At 40.4% G+C, this 12,154-nt stretch overlaps 1 protein-coding gene across 1 annotated transcript in view; it reads right to left on the bottom strand.

Moving 5' to 3' along the window:
- Positions 1-249: 249 nt before the first annotated feature.
- The window catches only part of LOC139724010 (coatomer subunit gamma-2-like), a 30,334-nt gene continuing 18,429 nt past the window's right edge, over positions 250-12,154 (bottom strand). The window contains exons 12-21 of the mRNA XM_071635209.1: positions 9,192-9,435; positions 8,352-8,427; positions 6,689-6,792; positions 5,034-5,162; positions 4,299-4,364; positions 3,095-3,237; positions 2,172-2,340; positions 1,536-1,633; positions 987-1,122; positions 250-479 (exon numbers count right to left, since the gene is read on the bottom strand). Of these exons, the coding sequence (XP_071491310.1) occupies positions 250-479; positions 987-1,122; positions 1,536-1,633; positions 2,172-2,340; positions 3,095-3,237; positions 4,299-4,364; positions 5,034-5,162; positions 6,689-6,792; positions 8,352-8,427; positions 9,192-9,435 (1,395 nt within the window). The remainder of the gene's footprint in view (positions 480-986; positions 1,123-1,535; positions 1,634-2,171; positions 2,341-3,094; positions 3,238-4,298; positions 4,365-5,033; positions 5,163-6,688; positions 6,793-8,351; positions 8,428-9,191; positions 9,436-12,154) is intronic.

Raw genomic sequence — 12,154 nt, 5'->3', positions numbered from 1 at the left:
ATAGCAAATATGAGAATTCCCTTACTTAACATTGTACTGCCAGCTGTTTGAAGTCAAACATTTCAAATTACTTACTCTCACTACCAATCAAAGAATCAACTTCATGAAACTGATAATAGTCTACATAAATGCAGGTACACAGTCATACCTGGCGGAACAATATGATGTGCAAAATACATTTTGTGTACGCGGGTATAGATATTTCTTGCTCTATCGTAGCTTGTCTCATTAATCTCCCCGTATCTCTACCTAGCCCACCGATGAGGCAATCAGTTCGCTGACACCCGCATCCGCACTTCGCACAGTGATGTGCATGGTAACGGTATCCTGGAGAGCTAGGCGCGCCCGTACCAGTGTGTCGTGGCCGCCTCGGAACACTCCGGCCAGGTAGAGAGTGTGGGAGCTCTTGTTCTCGTTCACCTTGTCCGAGCGTTCACACGGCTGCATACCCAGGAAGGAAACGATGTCCTTGACAGCTTCTGTGGGTCAACCGGGAGGATTGCGAGGGGAGACTGAGTGATGACAATATTCAATACGAGGATTTGCTGGAGAAATGCTATCCTTCCCTACATCTAATATGATTTAACACAAACATTTCATCTCCATCCAACATGCTCAGCTTCTGTCTTTAACTACTGCAATTTTACCACCCTGCTATTAAAATAGTTTTCATCTGTTGAAACAGGCAATGAGAATCCGGCAATTAACATCATCTCTATCACTGCCAGATATCATTTAATTACACCACAGGTAGGAAAGACAATGGATATAAAACAACTGGTCTAGGGGATGTAGATATCACACAGGAATCAAACTACAGGTCACATATGAGCCTAGAATATTTTCACTAAATCACACTATCCCCATATCACTGCTAAGCTCACACGAATCCGTGATCCAGCTGAATCTTCCTTGCGTACTCGAAAACAAAATCTGTATCTTTTTGTGAAAGGGTTGCCCACGACAACCTAGAGGATACCACCTACCTTCAAGACTCTTGGAGGACAAGCCGTAGGTCTCCTCCATCTCATTCTCATCTCCTACCTCCTCCCAAGAGGCCAGGAAGTTGGGCTTCAGCACCCTCTGGATGTGGTCAGACAGTGCCACATCTGTGTCCTCAAGCTGCCAAGATAGAATTCACATAAGGGGTCAAAGGTCAACAATGGTCTCTCACACTTTTCAGCGCATAACATTGTTTTGAACTTTCTATGATAAACGTTGAACACGACACTTTCACTGTATTACTTTGTACAAGTCTACGGACAAAATATGTGATGTCATTTGACATTTTCATAGTGCAAGTCTTATCAAATGCGCAGACTTTCTACTGTATAGCATTTTCAAATGGTTGGCTCTGCATACTTCATTTCGTCACATGACTCGTGTTTACAAGACCAATCTTTACACACACAAAATGAAACTGTGATTACTATGTTCTCTTTCAACTGCTTGAAAGCCATCTGCTTATTTGTATGTGCATAAATTAACATGTCATAGCTATCTATTCTCTGTAAAAGGAAGACAAAACTACTCACCACATATTCATCTTCGTATCCCTCCTCGTCGGGCTCCCCTGTGTTTGGATCACAGTCCTTCACCGTGAACTTGAGGGTGTTGCTGAAAGCTCCAGACACTGTGGCACAAAAAATGAACATGGGAAAGTGCACAATCACCGCAATGGACACCACACAGCTAGAGACAATGAGGAATACACGTTCTGCCCTGCATACTAACAGAGAGGTCCATCATCAGCCATGCCTTTATGATGATCAAAATATACCTGTGAGTGATGACATCTACCTTCATTTAATTTAACATCTCTTCAGAATGTCACTCATCTATCAAAATTATGCCTCTAATCCTACCTCTGAAATATTGTCAAACAATTGTGTGTACGCATGCCTGTCCCTCTGCAGAGAGGTAAAAGAAAATTGTTCCAGGGTAAGGTTACTTCTTTGGCATCCATTTTGATAGAAAGTCACATTCCACTCACTCTGAACAACATTTATCACATATCTGTCTTAACTTGTGATAAGTTCTTGACTGACTAACATGGCAAGGTATATTTAAGAGAGATTACCAGGCAAGTGAACACTAGGCTGGAAATGCTCAGGCAAATTACAGCTCTGTGCCTGGGCTCACTCTTAAGGGTTACCAGGGCACAAACTCACCATCTGAGGAGTCTTCCGGCAGCTGTACGATGGTGTAGGTGGTGCCAGGTTGGTTGTACTTCAGGATGGGGGCAGGGATGTAGCCAACGACCTCAAAGTCCTCCGACGACTCCATCTGGACCGTCACATTCTCCAGCTGCTGGTCGTTCAAGGTGTTGGTGCAGTCAAACTGAAAAGGAGGGGAGATGAAAAAGTAAAACTTCTATATTAGTTTTGATTAAATTCAAATGATATAGTTTGTCAGTGATCACCTCACATTTAATGTCACTGCTTGTCTGTTTTGCTCTTTTTTTCACTCTCTCTATTTTGTTTAGTTAAGTAAATATATTGTTGATTTCTGTGTTGTAATTGTTTGAGTGCTTTGAATCCATTTTCAAAAGGCACTATATACATACCTATTGTTATTATTATCATCATTATAACTACAGTATCAGATGAAGAGACTGAGTTCTTATCACTTGCAAAACTCTCAAATCTCTTTCTTTCTTTCTTTTTTCAATTTACTCAAGGACAACAGATACAAGTGCCCAAGATACATTGCATGTAAAATGCATAGGTTTATTCTATTCAGTGTTTGGGATATGAGAGCTTTAGTTTGGGTAGAATATGGCAGAAATTTTGTAAGAATAGTCATACGTGCAATGCTTTAACCTGAGATACTTGGTTCAGAGGCATGTACAGTGCTCAAATTACTCTTACTATGTGGAGTTTCACTGACATATGATCAGACCCCAAGGATGGTACACAGAAACAGAAACCTACAGCATTACCTCAAGATGCAAACAACCAAGAATAGACAAGAGTTTGTGTCATCACAGTCTCGCCAGATTTCCTCGTAATGAATACCTGCCATGGACACCACACTGACATTTTCAACCAATAAAGGGGGTCGTTGAACACTTAGACATTTTCTGACCACTTACCTGGAACACAATGTGCTCTGGGAATGTGTGTTTGATGCATCTGACCATATACTCTGTCTCTGATTCAGTCAGCTCTGCCGGCTTTGAAGACGACTTGAAGAGCGCCCCCAGAGCAGCTATCTCCGGTATAGCTCGCAGTTGATCTACGAAACACAGCATGCACACACACAGACACACACACACACACACAAAATGAAGTGATTAGGAAAGACGACATCATGATCATGCCCTTATGGTCTGAGATATTAAAGTTCTTCAAAAGCAAGATGGATGATAGGTGATTACATCTGATTTTCTCTTTCTTGTTGTTTGTTTCACATTTTTTCATAATACCAGAATTTCACTATAGTTTGAAATGTGCAAATGAGGACTTAAACTGTATAATTTAGGTTTGACAGCGTACATGTTATGGTAGTATTAGCCATCTTCTCATAAAAGCATATATCTACTTGAAAAATATAAGTAACCAGAAGCACTCAATTCACTTAAGACGAGGTCAACCTCGACTACAGCTGGTATGAAGAGTATTTGACAGGTAAATACTGAATGAATTACACAACATTGTCATTAATGATTAAAAGATAACCATCTTAATATACAGTGTACTCCCATGATAACGAACACTATTATAACAAGATTCCGGTTACAATGAAGTAAACATTTAGGCTCCAACACCATCAGCTCTAAATTTTCTAATGTTTATTTGTTAGGTTATAACAAAATTTTGATATAACGAAGGGAAACTGTCGGTCCCGAACATTTCGTTATAATGTGAATCTACTGTACTATAATCACACGGATCACGATTGTTTACACCTTGAAGGTATAATCTACCATTTGCAGATGAAACAAAAACCCAGCGTTAGTGCTTCAAAATAGTTCTAAAATGTGAGTTAGGGATAGAAACAACCACTGTAAAAATTTGAATCCAGATAATCAATATTAAGTATTGGTAAATACAGAAAATGTGAACAACAGCTCTAATAAAAAATGTTTCCAGACTAAACCGTCTGCAGTTATGGTTTATTGAGTAAAATACTGATATCTCCTTACATTTTAGACTTAATTGCGAAAATCTTATATTGTAGGATGTTTTGTGATACATCGATCAGAACTACACATATGCATCAAATAAGATATCTTGAAAATTTTTTAAATCACAGCTCCCAAAGGTAAACAAGACCTCTAATACCACCCCGCCTACCTGCATAGATATCCTGAGTGGGAGGTGCAAGCTTCTCTTGCTTGGTAGCTGCTGGCGCAATATCAGCTGCAAGAAACCAAGCCATAGGGATGACAAAAACAGGGTAAAATTCATTAAAAATGCAGAAGACATTGAGGCAAATGAAGTGTGTATATCCTTACAATGACTGTACACATGCTTTTCTTATTTTCTTCTAGAATACATAAAACTACGAAGGTGATCATAGACACTTCAAAGCGTGGAAATGCAATCACCATATAATATGCAGTGTATAAAATCACAATCTTATGTTCATGACATAGGCATTCAAAACAAATTTCCTTCCTATAAAAAAGCACAACAACACAAAGAAAAAAAGATAGAAAGTGCTTGTTGGTTTGAGTGCTGTACCTTGTCATGTTTTCTCCTTTGGGTAAGGGAGTACTAATGTGTACGTATCTGTCTTTGTACGGTCCATGTATAAATGATTTTACAGCTTTGCCTATCATATTGAAGTAGATAATGTAATCATTAATTTGTTCCTGTTTCTTTCTTGTGTAAGCTGACATTCAACAAGAGGATTTTGCAACATGCAACATGACGGTGTAAAATGATGTGGTCTCCCATCTGTGACTTCATGTGTGATGACTCATTCATTTATATATAGAGGGTCCTTTTGGGCAAATTGCCCAATCATGCTACATAGCCCCCTCACACCAAGTCATGTGCATTCCCAAGAGCTGGACTGAGACTTACAGACAGCCTTCTGCTCCGTCATTGGTTGGGTCTCAATGGGAACTGTCTTGATGTCAAAGGCCGTCTCTGACGGGGCCAGGGTGTAGTGGTGGAGAGCCTTCTCCAACCCTGGGATGGACACGCTGAGACCTGAATGAGAGAGAAACAATGGTCAACAGAATGCCAAGAATGTAAGGAATGCCAGGAATGTCATACACTGTGTATGAAAGACGTACAGTCACATACATACATACAGGCTGAAGTTTCACACTGTCAAACATATAGTATTTCAAGGAGTTTTGTGAAGGTTTGCTTGGTGAGTGGCTACAGCTCCATTCGTTTCTGAGCATCCCATACAATATTTCTTGGATCAGTGTTTGACGACTATTCTGGTTTTTGTCATGATACGACAAATAGAATAAGTCCTTATCAAGGGAATAAGCCCTAGAAAGTTTTTCTTTCACAGTTCCCATCAATTCTAAAAGTCCCGTAAAGTCTAAGACATTCTTTTTTATATAAAAAAACAAAAAACAAAAAAACTTTCTCAATAATTAGTATTGGAAACATTTAAAATTGAAGGCACAAAGATACCATCAACACTGAATTAATCCATTTGGCTACAATCTCTAACTAAAATTAAATTAATTGTATGAGACAGCTGCAGACATGGGGATGTGTTTAGAGGAATGGCTGGCACATGCATTTGTTGTCTTTGCGAAAACGATGCTATACAAAGGTTTTACTCCTGATATGTTTATTACAAACTATTTCCAAAACAATTAGATGTCTCTGTATATCCAATAATTCAAGAAAACCACCTGTGCCACTCTAAATCTACTCATTGGTCATATTTTGATCTCGTCCATTGAAGTTACAAGTTTGCATTAGCAATGTTATTGTGGATACCTGTATTTATTTTTTTTAAAAGAGAGCCCTCTGTAGCTATCACAACTCAGCCATGACTTTCTTGTTTGTATAGCGTCATTATGATTATAATTATACTTAGGTTGTATCAAGTGGCTTTCCATACTCTGATCGGTTTCCATGTGTTGTGCATGCTATGTGTTACCCGACATGTGTACCGCTGACTCGGTCACAGCCAATAAACTCTTGAACATCACATACCAAGATCGTCTGATGTTTCTCCTTATTTACTGGCGTAGACCAAAATATTTTGTGAGGATAATCAACCACAGTAATAACTATTCTTCATCGATTGAATGACACATTAGTTTGTGCAAAGAAAGCGATCTCAGCGTATCAACTTGTGTGCTGCTCCGTGTTGTGCTACAAGTCTACTAGGGGACTGAACGAACCCAAACCCTACATTACTATACAAGCCAAATATTTTGCAAGGTTTCTATTTTTGTGATTTTCACAAGTCAGGTGCTATTCGTGAATTTAAAGACACACAAGAATATTTAACTGAACCTGATATGAATGTGACATACACAAACACATTTCTCCATTCAGGACTGTACTCCATGATCAGGAATTTAACCACTCACAAATTGGCAGGAAGTCCCAATCCTCGAAAAATTAGACTCGCTAAATATATGGCTTATACAGTATCCTTCAAATCAATGTCAGTCTATACAATATTCATATTGTATCACAGGTACTACCAATGGGGTGAGGATTAATCAGATGCTGAAGAATCAAAGATGTTTTCTCACCATTCAGGATGTAAGCCGAGTTGAGAGCCTTCTGGCCTTCCTTCAAGACACTCAGGTAGAATGTGGCCCTGTCTCTGACCTCATCGTCGGAGTCAAGCAGGGATCTGAGGAGTCATGGATGAAGTATTAGCTATAAACCTCAACCCAACAGAGCATTGGAAGGCATTGGATTGGAATTGGTGATACCTGGGATGGTGAAAGCTTTTATCCCTCCGTAAAATATTTTACGCTCTCATCTACCACAATATAGCCTAAAGTACTGGTGTATGCCGTATACAAATATCATATCTTGGTCAAATGCAAAAGTCTTCAGTACAGGACTGCCAACCTTTGCACAGTCAAATATATATTTGATGCTTTAGAGCATGTTTTGTTTTAGAATTAACAAACAGCAATAGCTGGAGTGTTATATCATACAGGGCTGCAAACATTCCCACATCAAAGTCGGGGAGACTGCAAAGAGCAATAGGGAAGATACTTGTGTGTCACATGCAATGCTGTAATAGACCAAAATTATACTCTGGACAGTCAATGAGGTTTTAGTATTCTCTTGTGAAGGACATAAAGACAAATTTCAGTTTTCAAGGAGCCTCTGGCAGAATCAGGGGGAGATTTGTCAGTACTATAATGTATTTCAGAAAACACATTTTTCTTATTTTGGATAAAGAAAACCATACTAAACATAACATTTAACAAGAGACCCGCGGGTCTAGCGCTCACCTGAGTATCGCAAGTTCACCTTTCACGCAGTCACTAATCTAAATTACACACAGCTCTACCAAAATTTGACCAGGCATTCTCAAGTAGGAGATGAACATACAGGGCCCAAATGAGCATGGTGCCCATTTTAACAAATTGAGATCTTAACCCCCTGGGCCTAGGGATGCTACATGCCAAGTTTGGTGAACATCCATCATGAGGTTTTCAAGAAGAAGATGAAAATGTACAATTTAGGCCCTAATTTGGACCTCCCCACCCCTCCTCCCTGCCCACAAGGGGGGCAACCCTGGATCTGCTATCAAACAAACTTGAAACTGCAGTCATCAATGTACTAACTCATAGTACTAACTTAGCTCTTTCACCTCTGATTCTAGAGAAGATTTTTAAAGATTCCTTAATTTTGGGAGGTTGGGTCCCTTGGGGCCCTCCAGGTGGGACACGGTGCCCATTTCAACAAATTGAGATCCTAACCCCCTAGGGATGCTACCTGCCAAGTTTGGTGAAAATCCATCATGAGGTTTTCAAGAAGATAATGAAAATGTACAATTTTACACCCCTGGATCTGCCATGAACAAACTTGGAACTGCAGTCATTAACGTACTAACTCATAGTATTAACTTAGCTCTATCACTTCTGGTTCTAGAGAAGAAAATTTTTCAAGATTCCTTAATTTTGAGGGTTTCGGGGCCCCCAGGGGGCCCCCTGGGTGGGGCATGGTGCCCATTTTAACAAATTGAGATCCCAACCCCCTAGGGATGCTACCTGCAAAGTTTGGTGAAAATCGGTCTTGGGGTTTTCAAGAAGATGATGAAAATGTAAAAAGTTTACGCATGACGGACGCCGAATGAAGAGCTGGATTGGAGGTAGGGATAATGTTTTCAAGAATGCAGAATTTCAGAAGGCAAGTTTGATGACATCAAAATGGCAATATTACAAGGCTCACCTCTCCAGCAGCACTACGATGCTGGGCAGCAGGTCCTCACAGTGAGCTCCAAACTTAGCCAGAGAACTCACAGCAGCTGGAGGGAAGAACAGAGATTAAAACAATCATCCAATTCACTCCCTACATTACAGGGAACCAATCAGCAGATATAATGATCTCTGACTGAATCAATCTTCATTTGTTGCGTATCATAGTGCTTTAAAAAACTGTGGCTAGCACAGGCCTGATAAAACAGAACTGCCTATCAGTGAATTATGTGCATCAAAGTTAATTATGGTATGAATCCTACACATAGATTACGAGGGTGGCTGAAAGTGTAGCCATCAATATCCTTCTCTGAATGGGGCTGCTCACAAAAGCCTGTTGTGTGAGCATTTCCCCGAAGCATTACAGGGATTTCCGAATGTATTCCAAGTCAGGCCAACCTTTATGAAGACTCAACCATCCATGCAGATTCAACCATGCAATAATACAAAACAAACAGTCATTGCAAATTTAAAGCATAAGTTTAGTGAAGCAAATGCAGGCAAAATGATATTTGGAGCCAAGACATAGATACATAGCTCCTTTCCCCCATAGTGCCATACTCAGTTTAAAAGCAGAAACACAACTCTCCATGTGAGGATGACGATGTATGGAGTGGTCATATTAGCAAATCCGGGGAACATTGCATGAGATGAGAAAGTTTACAATTATTGTATGCTGCAATAATTACATCTAGTATTGTATAAGGTACATGATCATAGGTGATTGAGCGTTTCCTAGCAGCTGCTGTAGTAACTGGCACCATTTTCGTAAAAACCTGCATGAAACGGGGGCCCATAATGGTACACCACTCACCAGCCCTGATGGCAGCATTCTCCAGAATGACTCTGTTGTAGATGAAGCGGATGTACTTGGCCGGTGTGGCAGAGCGGGGCCCCTCCCGTCCCAGCAGGTGGAGGATGCGGGTGGCCAGGGAGGTGTGCTCGCAGTCTTCGATGAACTCACAGAGGTGGGCCAGCCCCGCCTCCTTGCTGTCAGGGTTCTCCTCAATGATGGCGATGAGGCTGTCGACAATGGTTCGCTTGTACTCAAAGCCACCCTGGAATGCACACATGTTAAAAGCAAAAAGTCATGAAATCTGGTATTCGGGGCTTCCTAGCTTTGCAGATTAAACACATATTCACACACATTGTAAGCAGTACTGAATCGCCAAAACAAGTTTACAATACTAGATTAATTGAAAAATAATCCCCAATCAAGTCGCACTTCTCATCTTTTCATCTTTTCTAAGAATATCTTTTATTAACCATTTCATTTCTCACTAGAGAGGTATAATACGGAGTTATGTTTTCTTTTCCCAACTGTATCACATTTTACTATAAGGGAAGGGATATTTATTCTCACTAGCGTTCTACCGCAGGAGGACGCATGGAACGCTCGAGGACGATTTTACGCGTATATAGGCGCATCTGACATGATGTGCGCGCTGGTGATTTTTTTCTGTAAGAGAGAGATCGTCCTACCGCGGTAGGACGACTGGCGTCCCTCCGCGTTCTACCGCCACATTTTGGTCACGTCTCATGCTTTGTGTGTACGTGTGTGTGTGTGGGGGGAGCCCGGTTTGGTCGTACGCCGTGTGATCCCAATCAACAGAAGTGAGAATTCGAGCAGCAACGCAACCAACGAGAGCCAGAAGCTGGGTGTACTACGATGCGTATGGCCATTTTTAAAGACTAGAATTACACGGCTTGAAATCGTTTGTGGCCGTATGGATGCCAGTTTAATCACAAATGAGGTGGAAAAATATCGTCGCGCAACCTTCAAGCTGAGACACTATTCTATTGGGATCACTCAAAAAATAAAGTGTAGGCCCTAATTTACATCCAAGGATGAAGTGATTATGATTAAGTAGGTCTAGGCTAGTTAGTACCGGTACCTGAATCCTGATTTCACGACAGTGAAATGAGCTATATAATGTGACATGACAATTCGCGAGTCTTGTGTTGATATAAATGAACGAAATCACTGAAAAAAATATCTACACGTGACTCATATTCTTTGTCAGGCATTCGAATAGCGAGAGTGCAACGTTTGACATGTTAAAATGCCAATGGGAAAAATGAGCTTCAAATATCGAAGCTCCTTTGTTAAGAAAAAAAAAAACCCGACAAAACAAAACACAAGTCACAAAAAGGACATCGTGAAGCTGCATTTTGACAACTCTTATGATTATTTACATAGAATACGGCATGTGCCACGGTCACACACCTTGCTTAGACTCGCCTTTTTAGACGTAAATTTTGGTGGATGAATTTCACTTCTGATGAGCGAATGTAATATCATGTCTTTCTTGTAGTTTGTAGATTGTATTTTGTACATTGTTATTACAGCTTGATCGTCACATTGACATTATTTTACCGACACGGCAGTTCTTTTCACTGTCGGGATACTGTTTTACGGAAATTAGTTCTTATAATGGTACATACACCTACAGAATATTTACCACGCCTCGAAGGGCAACTCATTCCGTGTGTAAGGACGCCCAAGGTTGTATTAAACGATGTGCAATTTCGTTCCTGATCTCCCTATCATTACAGGAGTATAGGCTGCTGCTAAAATACCGTTGCAATCCCAAGAAAACCGCTGGATTTTACGTTAAATTGGTTGGGCTTTTAGGGGAGATTGCCTGTACATACCACTTTGAAAGACAGGAAAGCAAATTCTTCTCAAATCAGTAGTAACCTGTGATATATTCCCAACAATTCCATTTCAAACACGCTGTTGTTTTCCCGGTCTGCAGCTGCAGGCTATTAACAGCACAATAACAATATGAAGAGAAACGCGTACACTAGTACTATAGTTGAATGATTGAGAACAACAGTTACTGTAATCAAGTCAGTCTGCAAGAGAATCTGTGAACAGTCTACTGAGTATTGCAGAAGAAGAGGTGCGCAATAACCACGTGCTGTCATTCAACATGTGCGTGCCTGGGAAGAACGCAACTTTCATGTTCAGCTCCTACGCACGGTGTCATGTAAGATGTTCTTTGAGTGGTGGGAGACCGACGTGCAATCAACACGTTACGACGCGAAATGTACAGTTGTTTTCTTCTCTAATTTTTTTTTTTGAGAAGCACAGCGGTGTTTTCAAACACACTATGTTATGTTAGGTTGGTTTTCGAGGGGTGGGGTGGTGGAGGGGGAGGCGTAGTACAAGACTTTGAGCAAGGAGATGCTACATCTTTTAGTTTTTTCTTGGGATGCGCAGATTGCTGTAATTATGATTATGGGATATTACACGATGAGAGTTGAATTAAAACACGCAAGTAAACGTATGCCCACATACACGCACTGACATAAACACAAAAACACGATATAGTTTTGACGACATGAAATATACTGGTGATCTGTAATTTTCTTAAAATTCAATGATAAAAAAAAATCCTTCCATCTGCCACGTTTCCCTCTCTTCTACATCGCCATTAGGATCAATTTCAGGATCAAATTTGATCATTTCTTCCTCTGTTGTAATTGTCAAATACTATTACATGTACATGTATTGCTCTTTATGATAAACTAACTTACAACTTGGATGGAATTGCCGAATAACCAACCGTTTGACCTTTTTTATTTTCGGTTAAATTACGAATGTCATTACCAGCAAAGAATAAGGGGAAAAAACATTGACGACAGTAAAATAAAAGCGAAGAGCTGATTGTGCGTATGCAGTTTCTTCGGATAGAAGAAACTTGACCCCCCCCCCACACACACACACACAACACACACTTGTGGGCATTTCCACAAAAACAGTTGCCAGAC

This window comes from Diadema antillarum, unplaced genomic scaffold (assembly GCF_040938485.1).
Source record: "Diadema antillarum isolate AM-2024a unplaced genomic scaffold, OU_Dant_1.0 scf00000205, whole genome shotgun sequence".
Taxonomy (NCBI): domain Eukaryota; kingdom Metazoa; phylum Echinodermata; class Echinoidea; order Diadematoida; family Diadematidae; genus Diadema; species Diadema antillarum.
This window is presented reverse-complemented; position numbering and strand designations above follow the sequence as displayed.